The sequence below is a fragment of the Pagrus pagrus genome, assembly GCF_965226575.1.
Source record: "Pagrus pagrus genome assembly, chromosome: 20".
In the NCBI taxonomy this organism is placed as follows: Eukaryota; Metazoa; Chordata; class Actinopteri; order Spariformes; family Sparidae; genus Pagrus; species Pagrus pagrus.
In genome coordinates this window covers 746,159-761,280 of record NC_140207.1, presented here as the reverse complement: position 1 = coordinate 761,280, position 15,122 = coordinate 746,159, and the positions used below count along the sequence as shown (strand labels likewise).

The 15,122-nt window shown below is 48.5% G+C and overlaps 2 protein-coding genes across 2 annotated transcripts in view; both read right to left on the bottom strand.

Annotated features, from left to right (window-relative positions):
* Nucleotides 1–484: 484 nt before the first annotated feature.
* LOC311249234 (gamma-crystallin N-B) lies at nt 485–3,253 on the bottom strand. The gene is made up of 5 exons (XM_084340112.1): nt 3,065–3,253; nt 2,194–2,285; nt 1,587–1,743; nt 962–1,107; nt 485–688 (listed from the first exon to the last, which is right to left on the bottom strand). Exons 1-5 carry the CDS (start codon nt 3,083–3,085, stop codon nt 553–555), a joined length of 552 nt encoding a protein of 183 aa, XP_084196238.1. The 5' UTR covers nt 3,086–3,253; the 3' UTR covers nt 485–552.
* Nucleotides 3,254–4,893: 1,640 nt separating this feature from the next.
* Nucleotides 4,894–15,122, bottom strand: part of LOC311249194 (uncharacterized protein) — a 25,926-nt gene continuing 15,697 nt past the window's right edge. The window contains exons 9-14 of the mRNA XM_084340052.1: nt 9,667–9,793; nt 9,143–9,308; nt 9,024–9,061; nt 8,797–8,943; nt 8,470–8,563; nt 4,894–7,689 (exon numbers count right to left, since the gene is read on the bottom strand). Of these exons, the coding sequence (XP_084196178.1) occupies nt 6,899–7,689; nt 8,470–8,563; nt 8,797–8,943; nt 9,024–9,061; nt 9,143–9,308; nt 9,667–9,793 (1,363 nt within the window). The 3' untranslated portion in view covers nt 4,894–6,898. The remainder of the gene's footprint in view (nt 7,690–8,469; nt 8,564–8,796; nt 8,944–9,023; nt 9,062–9,142; nt 9,309–9,666; nt 9,794–15,122) is intronic.

The following is a 15,122-nucleotide window of genomic DNA, read 5'->3' as shown; positions in this document are numbered from 1 at the left end:
TGGTTTATAAAGACCTGAACCGTCCGGACCTCAGAGGTCGTCAGGCTCAGGTCTGCTTTAGAGTCAGAACTAAACCTGGAGAAGCAGCGTTCAGTTATTATGATCCAAACATCTGGAACAAGCTCTTTAAATCGGGACCGAAGACCTTTGGGCCGAGCTGTGACTTTATTCTTTAGTCTCGGCTCTTCTCTTGTAACTTTCCTTCTTCTTAACTTGTGTCAGTTTTCTTTCTTCCTGCTTGTTTTATGTATCTGATGCCTGTGAAGTCGCCTCGTGTCTGAGTTGTGTTGTACTTATAAACCTGCCTCCTGTGAAGTTCTGCTCAGGTCCGGTTCTTTAGGAGAACATGTTTCTTTCAGGTCGTTTGAATCATTAACGTCATTAAGAGCACGTTATTGTTGATTATGATTGTGTTGTTGGTGATGTGTTCATGTGGTCACACAAAACAACACACACAGTGTTTGATAAAAAACCTGTTGTCTTCTGTCAGTCTGGGTTTATTTATTGTACATGATTACAGCGCTGGTACAAGTCACTGGAGCGGGTCGGGGTTTAGAAGTAGTTGACGACCCTGCGGATGGACTGGATGTTGGGGTTCTGGGCCTGCCACTCGTTATGGCTGCAGTAGTCTCCACGCTCCACGATGTACATGCGACCACGGAAGTTGGGCTCCTCGTACATCACCCAGCTGGAAGAAACATCACGCATTAGTAAAATTGTCCATCAGATTTCCCACAATGCACTCTGTCACATTTTAAATGTCTGACACCTGAAGGTGATCAGGTTCAAGCTGCTACTAGAAAGACAAGTTGACTCCTGAGTCTCTTTCCCAACTCGTCAAATAACGATGCTGTGGGATTATAAGACGAGTCGGACGCCATCACAGAAGTCAGCTTGTCTCACGGCGTGGACCTGTGATGTCCCGTCCTAACGTTACATGTTGTGTCTGTGTGTCACTCACGCTCCGTCTCCGTAGACCTTGACGGAGTTGATGCAGTTCTTGGAGAAGCCGCGGCTCTGCAGGAAGGGACAGTCGTCGCAGATCTCCACACACTGACCGGAGAAGTTACAGGCCTCGAACAGCTCGATGCGGTAGTGTTCGCCGTGCTGAAGGGGGACAGTGAAGATGTCACTTTATCTCTATAGATCCATGCGTCCTCCACACGTCACCCAACAAATCAGAGGTTTTAAACATTTCATTGATTCTTTAAAGGATTTCTGATGGTTGATCGTCTCAACACATCAAATACAAAACAACATAAACATGAAGCTCACAGTCAGAACCTCCTTCGCTCCTCCTTCTTCTTGCTTTCTGCTTTTATTTGTTTATTTCTAATCTATTTATCAGTTTTGGAGACGTAACGAAGTGAAATCTACTTCGAATAAAAGCTTGAATGTAAAAGAGAATTAAATCACAGAGTAGTTTCACTGATCGTCTGCAGTGTACAAGGTCACATTTTGGCCTGAGGGTGGCGCTACAGGAGAGGTCATTATCTTCAGGGTTCATCCTCTGGGGAACATGACCGTCCTCTGTGAGCCGGTCGAGGTTGGATACTAAAGAAGATGGACCCGATCAGAGGACGTACCATGCGGATGGGCTTGCAGGATCCCATGTGGTCGTTGTGGGAGTTCCACCTCTGGAATTCTGGGTATTCTCCGTGCTCCAGGATGTACTGCTGGCCCTTGAAGTCGGGGTGATCGTAGCAGATCCAGGCGCCGCTCTCCACACGGATAGAGTTCACCCTGACAACACACACAAGAACATTCATGGAGCTCAACACTTCCTCCATGTTCACCTGCAAACGTTCCTTTAAAGGAAGACTTTTAATGTGAAAAACAACAGGAAGTGCGGACTCATCAGGAGAGTTAATGATCATCGCCATGGAGACAGTTTAACCTGCTGTGATCAGGCTTTGATGAATTAAAACAGGTGGAGACTCCTCGAGATCTACTGGGTATAAAACCAGGAGCCCTGGGGGGTCCGGTTCTGTCTGGTCCCGGGACCGACTTCAGTTTATTGAGGTTTCTGAGCGAACACAATAAACTCTTTAAAACAGATTTGTTCTGATTCTTCTGGACTCCTAACCACCAAACACCCAACATGGACGCCACATATGACTGTCGGTACTGAAGGTTCCAGGGTCTGATGAAAACGTGGCCCGTGTGTTTGTGGATCATCTGGACTCTTCTCACCTGTTCATGAAGCCACGGTCCTGGAAGTTATCACAGTCACCTCTGACCTCCAGCTTCCTGCCGGTGAAGCATTTCCCCTCGTAGAAGGTGATCTGAGAAATAATCAACATATTCACTGAGAAAACTTCTGACTTGATGAAGAATTCAGCTGCTGGACAGAAGTTCTGACAGAACCCTGAAGGTTAGTGTTTCACATTAACTGTTTGTCTCAGTTCAGATTTCTGTTCTGGACATTTAAACTAATTACTGCAGATTTCATCTGAAAATAAAAGAAAACTTGTAACACAAAATAAAATGACATCATCCTCAGAAATAAAACTACAGCTGCTGCCACAGTCAGCACAGCAGGAACATCACACCAAACTCCATTCAAAAATCAAGCTATTTAAATGCAGGAGATGCGTCTGATATTATGGAAGATGTTTGAATTATGAGTTTTGACATTAACGTCAGAACTCAGACTCATCAGGAACTTAGTTTAGAAAGAAGAAGCTAGTCTGAAAAAACAGTTTCTTTAAATAAATTGTTTGACTGCTGATCGACAAACTGGTGAAGAGACATGTTGACAGAATCATCTGATGTATGTAGAGATACAGAGAACAACAGCAGTGCTAAATAATGTCTCATCTGCATAAATAAATATAAATAAATGTCATTATATTCCCTTCAGAGCTACAGCTGCTGTCAGTCAGCACAGCAGGAACATCACACCAAACTCCATTCAAAAAACAAGCAATTTAAATTCAAAGACTCGTCTGATACGATGGAAGAATTAGATGGTAAAAGACAAAATAAAAACAAAGTTCCTTTAAATAAATGTTTCCTGTTAGACTCTCAGCTCCGTCTCCACATTACAGCTGCTGTCACTCACCTTTCCAGAGTACTGCGACATTTTGCCCACTGGATGAAGTCCAACCTGGCCCACAACCACACACACAGTGTAACAGAGAAAAAGTTGGACACCCCAATATATACTGCAGGGGGGCGAGCGAGGGGCGAGCGAGGGCCCAGGGGCCACCGGCCGGACAAAAGACCGGGCTTTAACAGGTTCTGCTGCCTCGGCGCTTTCCCTTCATCCTGATGTGTCTGCTGATTCTGCTGTGTGTGTGTGTGTGTGTGTGTGTGTGTGTGTGTGTGGGGGTGGGTGTGTGTGTGTATGTGTGTGTCTGTGTGTGTCTGTGTGTGCGTGGACTCAATAGAATGTGCTGGGCCGGAGCTTTGCGGGTCGATGATACTGCACATGTCACGGTTCTATAGAGACACAGGCGGTGAAAGGACTCTTTCAACAGGCCAATCACAGACTGTGGCAGCGTTACCATGGAGACAAACATCTAATTTAAACAGTAATCTGATGAGTGAACAACAGGAAACATGAAACAGGTGATTTCACCTCAGCAGCTGGGTTTTCATCAGACTGCTCCGCTCACAGGACCAGAACTGGAGGGTCCTGGCGTATGGAGGCCCAGAGAGGACTTTATTAAACTGTAGGAGTGTGTTTAACATGAGAGGTGTGAGAACATCAGTATAAATGTTTTATGAGTCAGTCGATGACTCCAAATCTCGTTAAGGTTCAGAACCGGACTGTTGTGTTCGCATGACGCCGCCCTACTGGATCCATGTTTGTGAGGGATCAACAACAGTCTGAAGTCTGGAAGACATGTGGATTTTAACAGAAAGAAGGAGAACTGGACTGAAGTCTGCTGGTCTGTGAGGTTCAGTGTGATTAGACGTAGCTCTCTGGATGTTGGTCACAAGACAGTCATCATGAGGTCATCATGAGGTCATCATCTCAGATTATATCCACCATGTCAAGATGTTCGTTCAGACAGGAAGTGTTTCTACATCTGTCGACTTCAGTGGCAGCAGACAGTCGTAACCGTCCTGAGTCCTGACACAACACAAAGAGCTTATTTTAATTCACAATGTAACTGAATGACCAAACATTAAGAACTGAATCGTGTCTGAGCCTAGTGAAGCGTATACTGATACGTATACTGATACGTATACTGAAGCGTATACTGAAACCTATACTGAAACCTATACTGAAGCGTATACTGATACGTATACTGATACGTATACTGAAGCGTATACTGAAACCTATACTGAAGCGTATACTGATACGTATACTGAAGCGTATACTGAAACTTATACTGAAGCGTATACTGAAGCATATACTGACACGTATACCGATCCATATACTGAAGCGTATACTGAAGCGTATCAGTATACGTATACTGAACCCTATACTGAAGCGTATACTGATGTATACTGATCCGTATACTGAAGCGTATACTGAAGCGTATCAGTATACGTATACTTAAACCTATACTGAAGCGTATACTGATATGTATACTGAAGCATATCAGTATACGTATACTGATACGTATACTGAAGCGTATACTGAAACGTATACTGATATGCTTCAGTATACGTATCAGTATACGTATCAGTATACGTATACTGATACGTATACTGAAGCGTATACTGAAACGTATACTGATAGGTATCAGACGGTCTGAAGAGATGAACTCCTACATGTTTGTGTCATTTGACTAAAACCAACAATTTAAAAAAGCTGTAAATTTAAATTTCATTAAACAAACTGTAAAATAATGAAAACCCTGCTGACGGCTGTTTACTGCAGAGACATAAAATACAGTAATTTACTGAAATTCAACAGTAACCTGCTGTGAGACGGTAGATTACAGAACTGTTTATTCAGCAGAATATTATTAAATCACGTCGGGTCACTTTTGATACATGTTGAGGGAATCATCGTAATTATCACCTACTAAACATTAAACTGACCTGAAGTACCATCACATAACAAACATATATAATAACTTATACAACAGTTTCCTCTGGACTGTGGTGAGCTCACGTATTGAGAGCAGAAAATATTCAAGTACCCAAAAATTGTACTAAAGCAGAGTAGTTGAGTAAATGTACTTAGAGCTGAAGCAGAGTGACTGAAACTCAAACACGACCAATTTAAAAGAAATAAATCAGTTTGTTTTATTGTTTTTAACAGCAGATTAACACACAGAACGTTTATAAAACCAGCAGAGCGACTCGTTATCGTCCTCATCAGCTGATAGAAACAGGAAGTCCACACAGCTCAGTCTGGAGACATCGACAGTCAGCTGGACGACAACATCAGACAGAAACAAGCTAACGTTAACGTTAGCCTGTTGGAGACGCTAACGTTAACATTAGCCTGGTGGAGAAGCTAACGTTAACATTAGCCTGTTGACATATTAAATTTGACTGCGATGGTCCAGAGCGTCCGGTGTGAGCGCCCCCTACAGTCTCACTGTGAACTACAAAATCTCATGCGAGTCCATCTGTGAACACAACTAGAAACTATAAATACATCAGTTCAACAATAAAATGTTCTTTGTACAGAATCATTTAAAATTTTTACACCAAAATAACAAACATTTGATTTTGTCGTCTATCAAACGATACGTAACGTACAGTCTCTAATAACATGATAATCTCTGGTACAGCAGATCAATAGTGTTTCAGTGATATCGGGACTTAAAACTATTATAATAATTACTTATTTAAAACTCTCTCTGACCAATCAGAAGCTGCGGCTAAAATGAAAGGCACCACAACGACGTGATGGACCCGCCCCTCTATGACATCACAGAGGGGTCATGAGGATAAAAAGTGATTATATCTGTATTAACTAATAATATCTGTACAGGAGTTCACTGATCAGCTCTGATCAGGTGTATTGATCTGTGATTAGGTCACTGTCTCTTTAAATCTCTTTGTGGTCCTTCAGAGTCAGTCCTGCTTGACTTAGTGACACCTGCTGGTTACAGCTGGTAACTGCACAACAGAGTCACAACAACAGGTGTGTCGGCAGTCCAGCCTCAAATCAACATAATCCTCAGATGTTACATTACACTTCCTGTGGCTGTTTCACAATAAAAGCCACTCTGTGAAGTCTTTTAATGTGAAGCAGCAGCAGGAGGTTAGCTTAGCTTGAAGAAGCTAACAGTGACTTTAGCCTGATATATAGATGGCTGTATGATCTAATGAATATTGTTTATCCAGTGGAGGGTTACAGTGATATACTGTCAAGGTACTCCAGTTGCATTATGGGAAATTGACACTTAATCAGTTTGTGTTCGTCTAAAATCATCTACTGGGAGGAGTTTACCAGAATTTATAGATAATTCATCTGAGGATTATATTTATTCTCAAGCTTTATGTATGTACAGTATGTATTGATCAGTATGTATTGATCAGTATGGATTGATACAGTATGTATTGATACAGTATGTATTGATTATTGAAGCTGTTTTTATCTACATGTCATGGATCAGAGCCACAGCGTGTTTCTAATCAATCAATCAGAACCTCCAGAGATCATCTCTGTGATTAAACTTGAAACAATAAATGATCCTCTGAGTAAAAACCATAACAGATCCCTGATTGGCTCCTGCACATGTCAATCACCCACATGTCCCTCCCACCTCCACACCACCCGTCCAATCACAGCCCTGTAGCGACTCCTTGCCCTTCAATCAATGATAAGCTGACTTTCAGAGCCTCCTGGCCAATCACAGATCAGCCTTCTGTCAGCGCTCCGTCTTGGCCCCGCCCCTTCCTGTCCCTCTTCTTCTTCTGTGGTGAGCAGCTGGAGTGCGGCGAGTCACAACAAAGTCCAGAGAGACGCCGGGTGAGGACGTCACGCCGCCTCCCCCTCCTCCCCTTGATCACCTCCTTCACCACCTCCTCCCTCCTCCTCTTCTCCTCCCTCCTCCTCTGCTCCTCCTCCCTCCTCCTCTGCTCCTCCTCCCTCCTCCTCTGCCTCACCTCCTTCACCAGCCTCCTCATCCTCTTTCCTCTCTTCCTCCCTCTCTCCTTCACCCGTCTCCTCCCCTCCATCCTCTCCTCCTTCTGTCTCACCCTCTGTCTGTGTCTCTGCTGTGTCTCCGCCTGTCTCACCCTCTGTCTGTGTCTCTGCTGCGTCTCCACCTGTCTCACCCTCTGTCTGTGTCTCTGCTGTGTCTCCACCTGTCTCACCCTCTGTCTGTGTCTCTGCTGTGTCTCCACCTGTCTCACCCTCTGTCTGTGTCTCTGCTGTGTCTCCACCTGTCTCACCCTCTGTCTGTGTCTCTGCTGTGTCTCCACCTGTCTCACCCTCTGTCTGTGTCTCTGCTGTGTCTTCACTCTCTGTCTGTCTCACCTCACTGTCTCCCTCCCCCTCTGTCTCCCCCTCTGTCTCCCCCTGCTGGCAGGTCTCAGCAGTATCAGTGTCCCCGCAGCCCGTCTCTGTCTCTGTACCCGGCTCCAGTCCTCCGTCCTGGTCCTGGTCCTGGTCCAGTTCAGTTTTACTTTCAGTCTCTGTCTCTGCACTGGGCTCCAGTCCCAGGTCCTGGTCTTTCTCCTGATCTGGTTCAGGTTTACATCCCTTTTCTGGTTCTGTTGAGTCCAAAGCTGTCAGATGAGACGGGAGAGACTCCTTCCTCCCAAGACCTGCAGACAGACAGACAGAGAGAGAGACAGACAGAGAGACAGTTACTGAAACACAGAGTACTGCAGCAGCTAGTTTGTACTTCACAGCAGTACTGGTACTGTGTGTACTGTGTGCACTGTGTGTACTGGTACTGTGTGTACTGGTACTGTGTGTACTGTGTGTACTGGTACTGTGTGTACTGTGTGCACTGTGTGTACTGTGTGCACTGGTACTGTGTGTACTGGTACTGTGTGTACTGTGTGCACTGTGTGGACTGGTACTGTGTGTACTGTGTGTACTGGTACTGTGTGTACTGGTACTGTGTGCACTGTGTGTACTGTGTGTACTGGTACTGTGTGTAATGTGTGTACTGGTACTGTGTGTACTGGTACTGTGTGTACTGGTACTGTGTGTACTGTGTGCACTGTGTGTACTGGTACTGTGTGTACTGTGTGTACTGGTACTGTGTGTACTGGTACTGTGTGCACTGTGTGTACTGTGTGTACTGGTACTGTGTGTAATGTGTGTACTGGTACTGTGTGTACTGGTACTGTGTGTACTGTGTGTACTGGTACTGTGTGAACTGTGTGCACTGTGTGTACTGGTACTGTGTGTACTGGTACTGTGTGTACTGTGTGCACTGTGTGTACTGGTACTGTGTGTACTGTGTGTACTGGTACTGTGTGTACTGGTACTGTGTGTACTGTGTGTACTGGTACTGTGTGTACTGTGTGCACTGTGTGTACTGGTACTGTGTGTACTGTGTGTACTGGTACTGTGTGTACTGGTACTGTGTGTACCTGCGGGGGTCAGAACCAGCGCCTGCAGGATGTCAGAGAGAGAGACGATGCCGACGATACGAGACTCTTCATCAACAACCACCAGCCTGTGAACCTGCACACACACACACACACACACACACACACACAGAGACACACACACACACACACACACACACACACACACACACACACACACGCACACACACACACACACGCACGCACACACACACACACCTCTGAAACCACTGAACTAAATCCTGAATGTCTACATGAATATTTATAATAACTCAGCGGGTCACGTGATCCTCTCAGACCTCTGACATGGTACTGATAGCGGGTCGGTACCTCGGCCTTGACGATGCGGTCCACGATGGTCTCCAGTGTTTCCAGTTTGTTGCACTTCATGACGCCTTCGAAGTACTGCGACCTGTGTCTGAGCGCCTGCGTCACCGTCACGTCCAGGTTGTTGTAGGTCTTCTCTGCCGCCAGGTTCTGTAGAGACGGATCACACTCAGCTCTCCACACACTCAACAGAACTCTGACCTGAACATCCTGACACCTGATTCACTCACAATGACGTCGAACTTGGAGTAGATGTCCACCACTTTACCTGCAGACACACACGGGGAGACAACGCGTCACACTAAGCCCACTGTCTACAAAGATCAATCGTGTTGTTGCCGTCGGTTACCGTTGTGGTCGACGACGGGCAGGGCGGACACACGGCGGTGCGTGAAGACGGACAGCGCCGTGATGAGCGGCGTGTCGGGGTGGATGTAGGCGATGTTGGCGTACGTCCCCACAGCCAGCTCCTCCAGAGTCTGCTTCATGAAGGCCGGCATGGGCATCTCACACACCTGACGCACACAGACACACACACAGGCGCACACACAGACACAGGTGCACACACACACACACACACACACACACACAGTTGTTCATGTCACCTGTCCAGCAGGGGGCACTGCTGCACATGTTGTTTACAGTAGAAGTATTAACGTTACTTCATGTGATAACTGCAGTTAGATGAATTTATCTCCCTCTGAGCTTCTCTTTTATCTTCTTGTTTCACTTCCTGTCTGCTCACTTTTGTTACAATGTTACAACTGAAGCTGTCAGATCAATGTTTCCTCACAGTCTCATGACTCGTTGTTTCCTGTAACATTATTACAACATTAATAACAACAACAACAATAATAAACACAGTGGACTCACAAAGAGCTGCAGGAACTTGAGGATCCTCTTGTGAGTCAGGATGTAGAGAGCGTTCCCACTGACCGGGTCAATGACGGGGAGACGGTGGATCTTATTCTTTATCAGCGAGTACACAGCTTCAAATATACTGAGGAGGAGGAGAGGAGGAGGAGGGGGAGGAGCAGAGGAGGAGGAGCGGGGGGGAGGAGGAGCAGAGGGGGAGGGGGAGGAGGAGAAGGGAGAGAGGAGGAGGAGGAGGAGCAGGGGGGGGGGGGGGGAGGAGGAGGGAGAGAGGTCATGATGTTAGAGTCACAGTTGGGCTGATTGTCTACTTCTCTTCTTCTTCTGTCCTTTCTTGTTTCCTCGTCTCCTCCCCTCGTCTCGTCTCCTCTCCCCTCCCTTCCTCTCCTCTCCTCCTCTCCTCGTTTCCTCCCCTCCTCTCCTCGTCCCCTCCCCTCGTCCCCTCCCCTCCCTTCCTCTCCTCTCCTCGTCTCCTCCCCTCGTCTCCTCTCCCCTCCCCTCCCTTCCTCTCCTCTCCTCTCCTCCTCTCCTCGTCCCCTCCCCTCGTCCCCTCCCCTCCCTTCCTCTCCTCTCCTCGTCCCCTCCCCTCGTCCCCTCCCCTCCCTTCCTCTCCTCTCCTCGTCTCCTCCCCTCGTCTCCTCTCCCCTCCCCTCCCTTCCTCTCCTCTCCTCTCCTCCTCGTTTCCTCCCCTCGTCTCCCTTCCTCTCCTCTCCTCGTCTCCTCCCCTCGTCTCCCCTCCCTTCCTCTCCTCTCCTCGTCTCCTCCCCTCGTCTCCTCTCCTCTCCCCTCCCCTCCCTTCCTCTCCTCTCCTCATCTCCTCCCCTCCTCTCCTCGTCCCCTCCCCTCCCTTCCTCTCCTCTCCTCGTCTCCTCCCCTCGTCTCCTCTCCCCTCCCCTCCCTTCCTCTCCTCTCCTCGTCTCCTCCCCTTGTCTCCTCCCCTCGTCTCCTCCCCTCGTCCCCTCCCCTCGTCTCCTCTCCTCTCCCCTCCCCTCCCCTCCCTTCCTCTCCTCTCCTCCTCCCCTCGTCTCGTCTCCTCCCCTCTCCTCGTCTCCTCTCCTCATCTCCTCCCCTCCTCTCCTCCCCTCGTCTCCTCGTCTCCTCTCCTCTCCTCGTCTCCTCCCCTCCTCTCCTCTCCTCGTCTCCTCTCCTCATCTCCTCCCCTCGTCTCCTCTCCTCCCCTCTCCTCGCCTCCTCCCCTCGTCTCCTCTCCTCGTCTCCTCCCCTCATCTCCTCTCCTCGTCTCGTCTCCTCGTCTCGTCTCCTCCCCTCCTCTCCTCTCCTCGTCTCCTCTCATCGTCTCCTCCCCTCGTCTCCTCTCCTCGTCTCCTCTCCTCGGGATCTGTTTGTGCAGGTGTCCCCGCTGTCCGCTCCCTCCACGCGGATCACCGTATCCGGGGTCCCGCCGTTCATTCCCAACGAGCTGCTGGAGAATGAGCTGCGGAGGTTCGGGAAGTTTGCTAGCGGTTTTAAAACGTTGAGTTTGGGGTGTAAAGACCCCAAACTGAAACACGTCCAGTCCCTGAGGCGGCAGGTGTTCATGTTCCTGGACTCGCCCACACAGACACTTGAGGTTTCATTCAGAGTCAAACATGGTGACGGCTCATACATGGTGTATGCCAGCTCAGGACAGATTAAGTGTTTTGAATGTGGAGATGTGGGACATAAACGCTACACCTGTCCACATAAACAGCAGGCGGCGGCTCACGGCACCGATGCGGTGGGTGGCGCGGGTCAGGCAGAGGCGGCGGCTGCCGCTGCGTCTCGCGCAGGCTCCGCTGCTGCTGCTGCCGGCAGCGGCGGCGGCGGGTCCGTGGCCGGTGGCGGTGTTGCGGCCGGGGACGCGGTGGTCCTGCCCGGCGGGCCCGAAGCCGGTGCCGGCAGCGGTGTGGTGGGCGAGGCCGGCCCTGCTGGTGAACCGTCTAATGAAACTGACAGGGAGGAAGCGAGTCGGCCTGAGAGCCGGCAGGCTTCTGTGGCTGCGGAAAGCCTGAGCGGCTCTCAGTGCGCGGCGGCTGAAGCCCAGGCAGAACATGTTGAGGAAGAAGCATCCACAAGTTTTATAGACACACACAACAGTGAGATCACAGGAGAGGGACTGGGTTTGTTCAGCAGCCAGGCGTCAGGGGAGGGAGATGATGTGGAGTTTGACTCTGAGTCGGATACCATCTCTGACACCATCTCTGTAAGTGAAACATCCACTAAAACCACAGACCTCTACTCTCTTGAGGAAATAAATCAGTTTCTGGATGAAACCTTCAAAAAATCTGTAAGAGTGAGTGATTATTTCAGTGACACTGACAAATTCATTAGATCAGTTGATGTCCTGAAAAGATTGGTCGGTTTTGACCTTTTGGACGAGAAAAAACGCTTTCGTCTAAAAAAACACTTAACAACTTTGAGGAAAGCAACAAAAGGCAAAACGGTCAGAAGAAGGACCAGAAAGTGATACAAGATCATGAATCATCACATGATGGGTTTCTCTTTCCACTGTTCTCTGCTAGCTTTCTCCTGTCTTTTCTTAAACCTCTTCATGCAGAGCCTAAAAATAGGGTCTCTTAACATCAATGGGGGGAGAGATGGACGAAAAAGGGCTCTGATTTCTGAAGTTTCCACATTAAAAAAGATAGATGTGTTGTTCCTGCAGGAGACACATTCAAATCAACCAAATGAAATAGACTGGAGCTTATGGTGGCAGGGTCCATGTGTCCTCAGCCATGGCACCAACTTCAGTGCAGGAGTAGCTGTTTTGTTTAGTACATCTGCAAATGCAACAGTTTTATCCTCCACTGAAGTTGTGAAGGGCCGGTTGCTCATTGTACAGGCAGAAATACACAACAACGTTTTCTGCTTTGTCAATGTTTATGCTCCGAACCATGGAGCAGAGAGGGTAAGTTTCTTCAACCTGATGAAAGATGAGCTGAGAAACTACCAGCAGGACCAGCTCATCATCGGTGGAGATTTTAACTGCACATTAGATTTCACTGTAGACAGAACAAGTGAGGAACCTCATCCTCAGTCAGCCCAAAACCTCAATGACATCATCACACATCTGGATCTATTAGACACATGGAGGGTAAAACATCCACAGTCCAGACAGTACACATGGGTGAGGGTCAGTAACAACAGGGTCAGTGCTGCACGACTAGACAGGATCTACATTTCCCAAAACCTAAGCTCCAGACTAATTCACTGCCACATATACCCAGTTGGGTTCACCGACCACCATTTTGTCAACCTACTTTTGAACATCTCGCCAGGTGAAAGGGTTAAGTCCTACTGGTTTTTTAACAACAAGCTCCTGCAGGACGTCACTTTTTGCCAGCATTTTCAGTGTTTGTGGCAAAGGTGGAGACTTCAGAAAGCAAACTTCAGTTCTCTGAAGCTGTGGTGGGAGGTGGGCAAGGCACAGATACGTGTCTTTTGCCAGCAGTACACCTCCCATTCAACTGCTAAGATCAAGGCAACAGTTCGGGAACTTGAGGCGAGCATAAAGAGCATGGAAGAGGAGTTACAGGGAGACTCTGATCCAACCAAAGGCCATCTGCTGAAGGAAAAGAGGCTGGCTTTGAGCTCCTTCCTACAGGAGAGAGTGAGGGGGGCTCTTGTAAGGTCTCGTTTCCTTCAGCTGAAGGACATGGACGCCCCAACCTCTTTCTTTTTCAACCTGGAGAGGTCGGTGGCACAGAGAAAACAGATGACCTGCCTTGAGCTGCCAGGAGGAAGAGTGACCACCAGCCCAGATGAGATGAGGAGCCATGCAATGGATTTCTACTCCAATCTCTTCGGGGCAGAGCAATGCAGCATGGAGGGCTGTGAGGAGCTCCTGGAGGGGCTTCCACAGCTCAGCGAGGGAGAGAAAGCTGCTCTGGACTTTGAGCTGACTTTGGAGGAACTGACGGTTGCGGTCAACCAGATGGCATTGGGACGGGCACCAGGGATCGATGGGCTCTCCACTGACTTTTTTAAACACTTTTGGAATATTCTTGGACCTGATCTGCACTGTGTTCTGTTGGAGAATTTCAGAACAGGATCTCTTCCTGTCTCTTGTCAGCGTGCAGTGCTTTCTCTGCTGCCAAAGAAAGGAGACCTGGCCTTACTGAAGAACTGGAGGCCAGTTGCTCTCCTTTGTACGGACTACAAGGTGCTTTCCAGAGCCTTATCAAACCGGCTTAAAGACATCCTGGACATAATTGTACACCATGATCAGACCTACTGTATTCCGGACAGGTCAATCATGGACAACATCTTTCTCATTCGTGACATAATAGATGTGTGCAAAGGTGATAATATCAGTGTTGGTATCATCTCCTTGGACCAGGAAAAAGCATTTGACAGGGTGGATCACTCATATTTGTTTTCTGCACTTAAGGCGTTTGGTATTGGTGATGGTTTTCTGGCTTGGGTGAGCTTGTTGTACAGGGATGCACAGTGTATGGTGAAGGTGGGGGCGGGGCTGAGTCGGCCAATCCCTGTGACTCGTGGGATAAGGCAGGGTAGTCCCATCTCGGGCCAGCTGTACAGCCTAGCTATCGAACCTCTACTATGCAGGCTGAGAGATCGACTCAGTGGTCTCTCACTGACCGGTACTTTCAAGCCTGAGCGTGGTTTTCCCGCCCTTTCTGCCTATGCAGATGATCTCAACATATTTGTCTCCAACCAGGGTGATGTTCAGGTTTTGAAGGACACCCTGTCCCTATATGAAAAGGCATCGTCTGCACGGGTGAATTGGGAAAAAAGCAAAGCTTTGTGGGTCAGTCACGGTGATCATCAAGCACTGCCAGGTCTGCCTGGAGGACTTGAATGGGGGAAAGAGGGATTGAAGGTGTTGGGAGTATTTCTGGGCACAGAAGGCTTCCAGAAAAAGAATTGGGAGGGAGTGAAGGAGAAAGTGTGTGCTCGGTTGTCTAAATGGAAATGGTTGCTACCCCAGTTGTCATATAGGGGAAGAGTTCTGGTTGCCAATAACTTGGTTGCCTCGACCCTCTGGCACAAACTCGTAGCGCTGACACCACCAAGAAGCCTGATAGAGGACATCCAGAGAGCCATCCTGGACTTTTTTTGGTCGGGGAAACACTGGATCCGTGCTTCGGCCCTCTACCTACCTGTGGCTGAAGGCGGGCAGGGACGGATCAGCGTCCAGTCCAAGATCGCCTCGTTCAGACTCAGAGCAGCACAAAAACTGCTTTATGACTGTGTCCCAAGCTGGTGCGACACGGCTTGCTGGCTGCTGAGAAGAGCTGGACGACTGGGCTATGATAAACACCTGTTCCTCTTAAAACCAGCAGAAATGGACCTAAGTGGTTTGGCTCCTTTCTATACCTCGGTTCTGCAGGCTTGGCAGATGTTTAAGATCAGGCGTGCCACTGAAGAGACTCCGGGACTGTGGCTGTTTGAGGAACCTCTGTTCTTCAACAGCTTAATCAGCACCAGGACTCTGCAGTCTGCCAGCCTGCGAG

Coding starts and splice junctions, on each gene's coding strand:
- LOC311249234 (XM_084340112.1), bottom strand. CDS start 3,085: ATGTCGCAGTACTCTGGAAAG. Junction 1,744..2,193: donor GACCGTGGCTTCATGAACAG/GTGAGAAGAGTC, acceptor GTGTGTTGTCAG/GGTGAACTCTATCCGTGTGG. Junction 1,108..1,586: donor CCTGCAAGCCCATCCGCATG/GTACGTCCTCTG, acceptor GTCCCCCTTCAG/CACGGCGAACACTACCGCAT.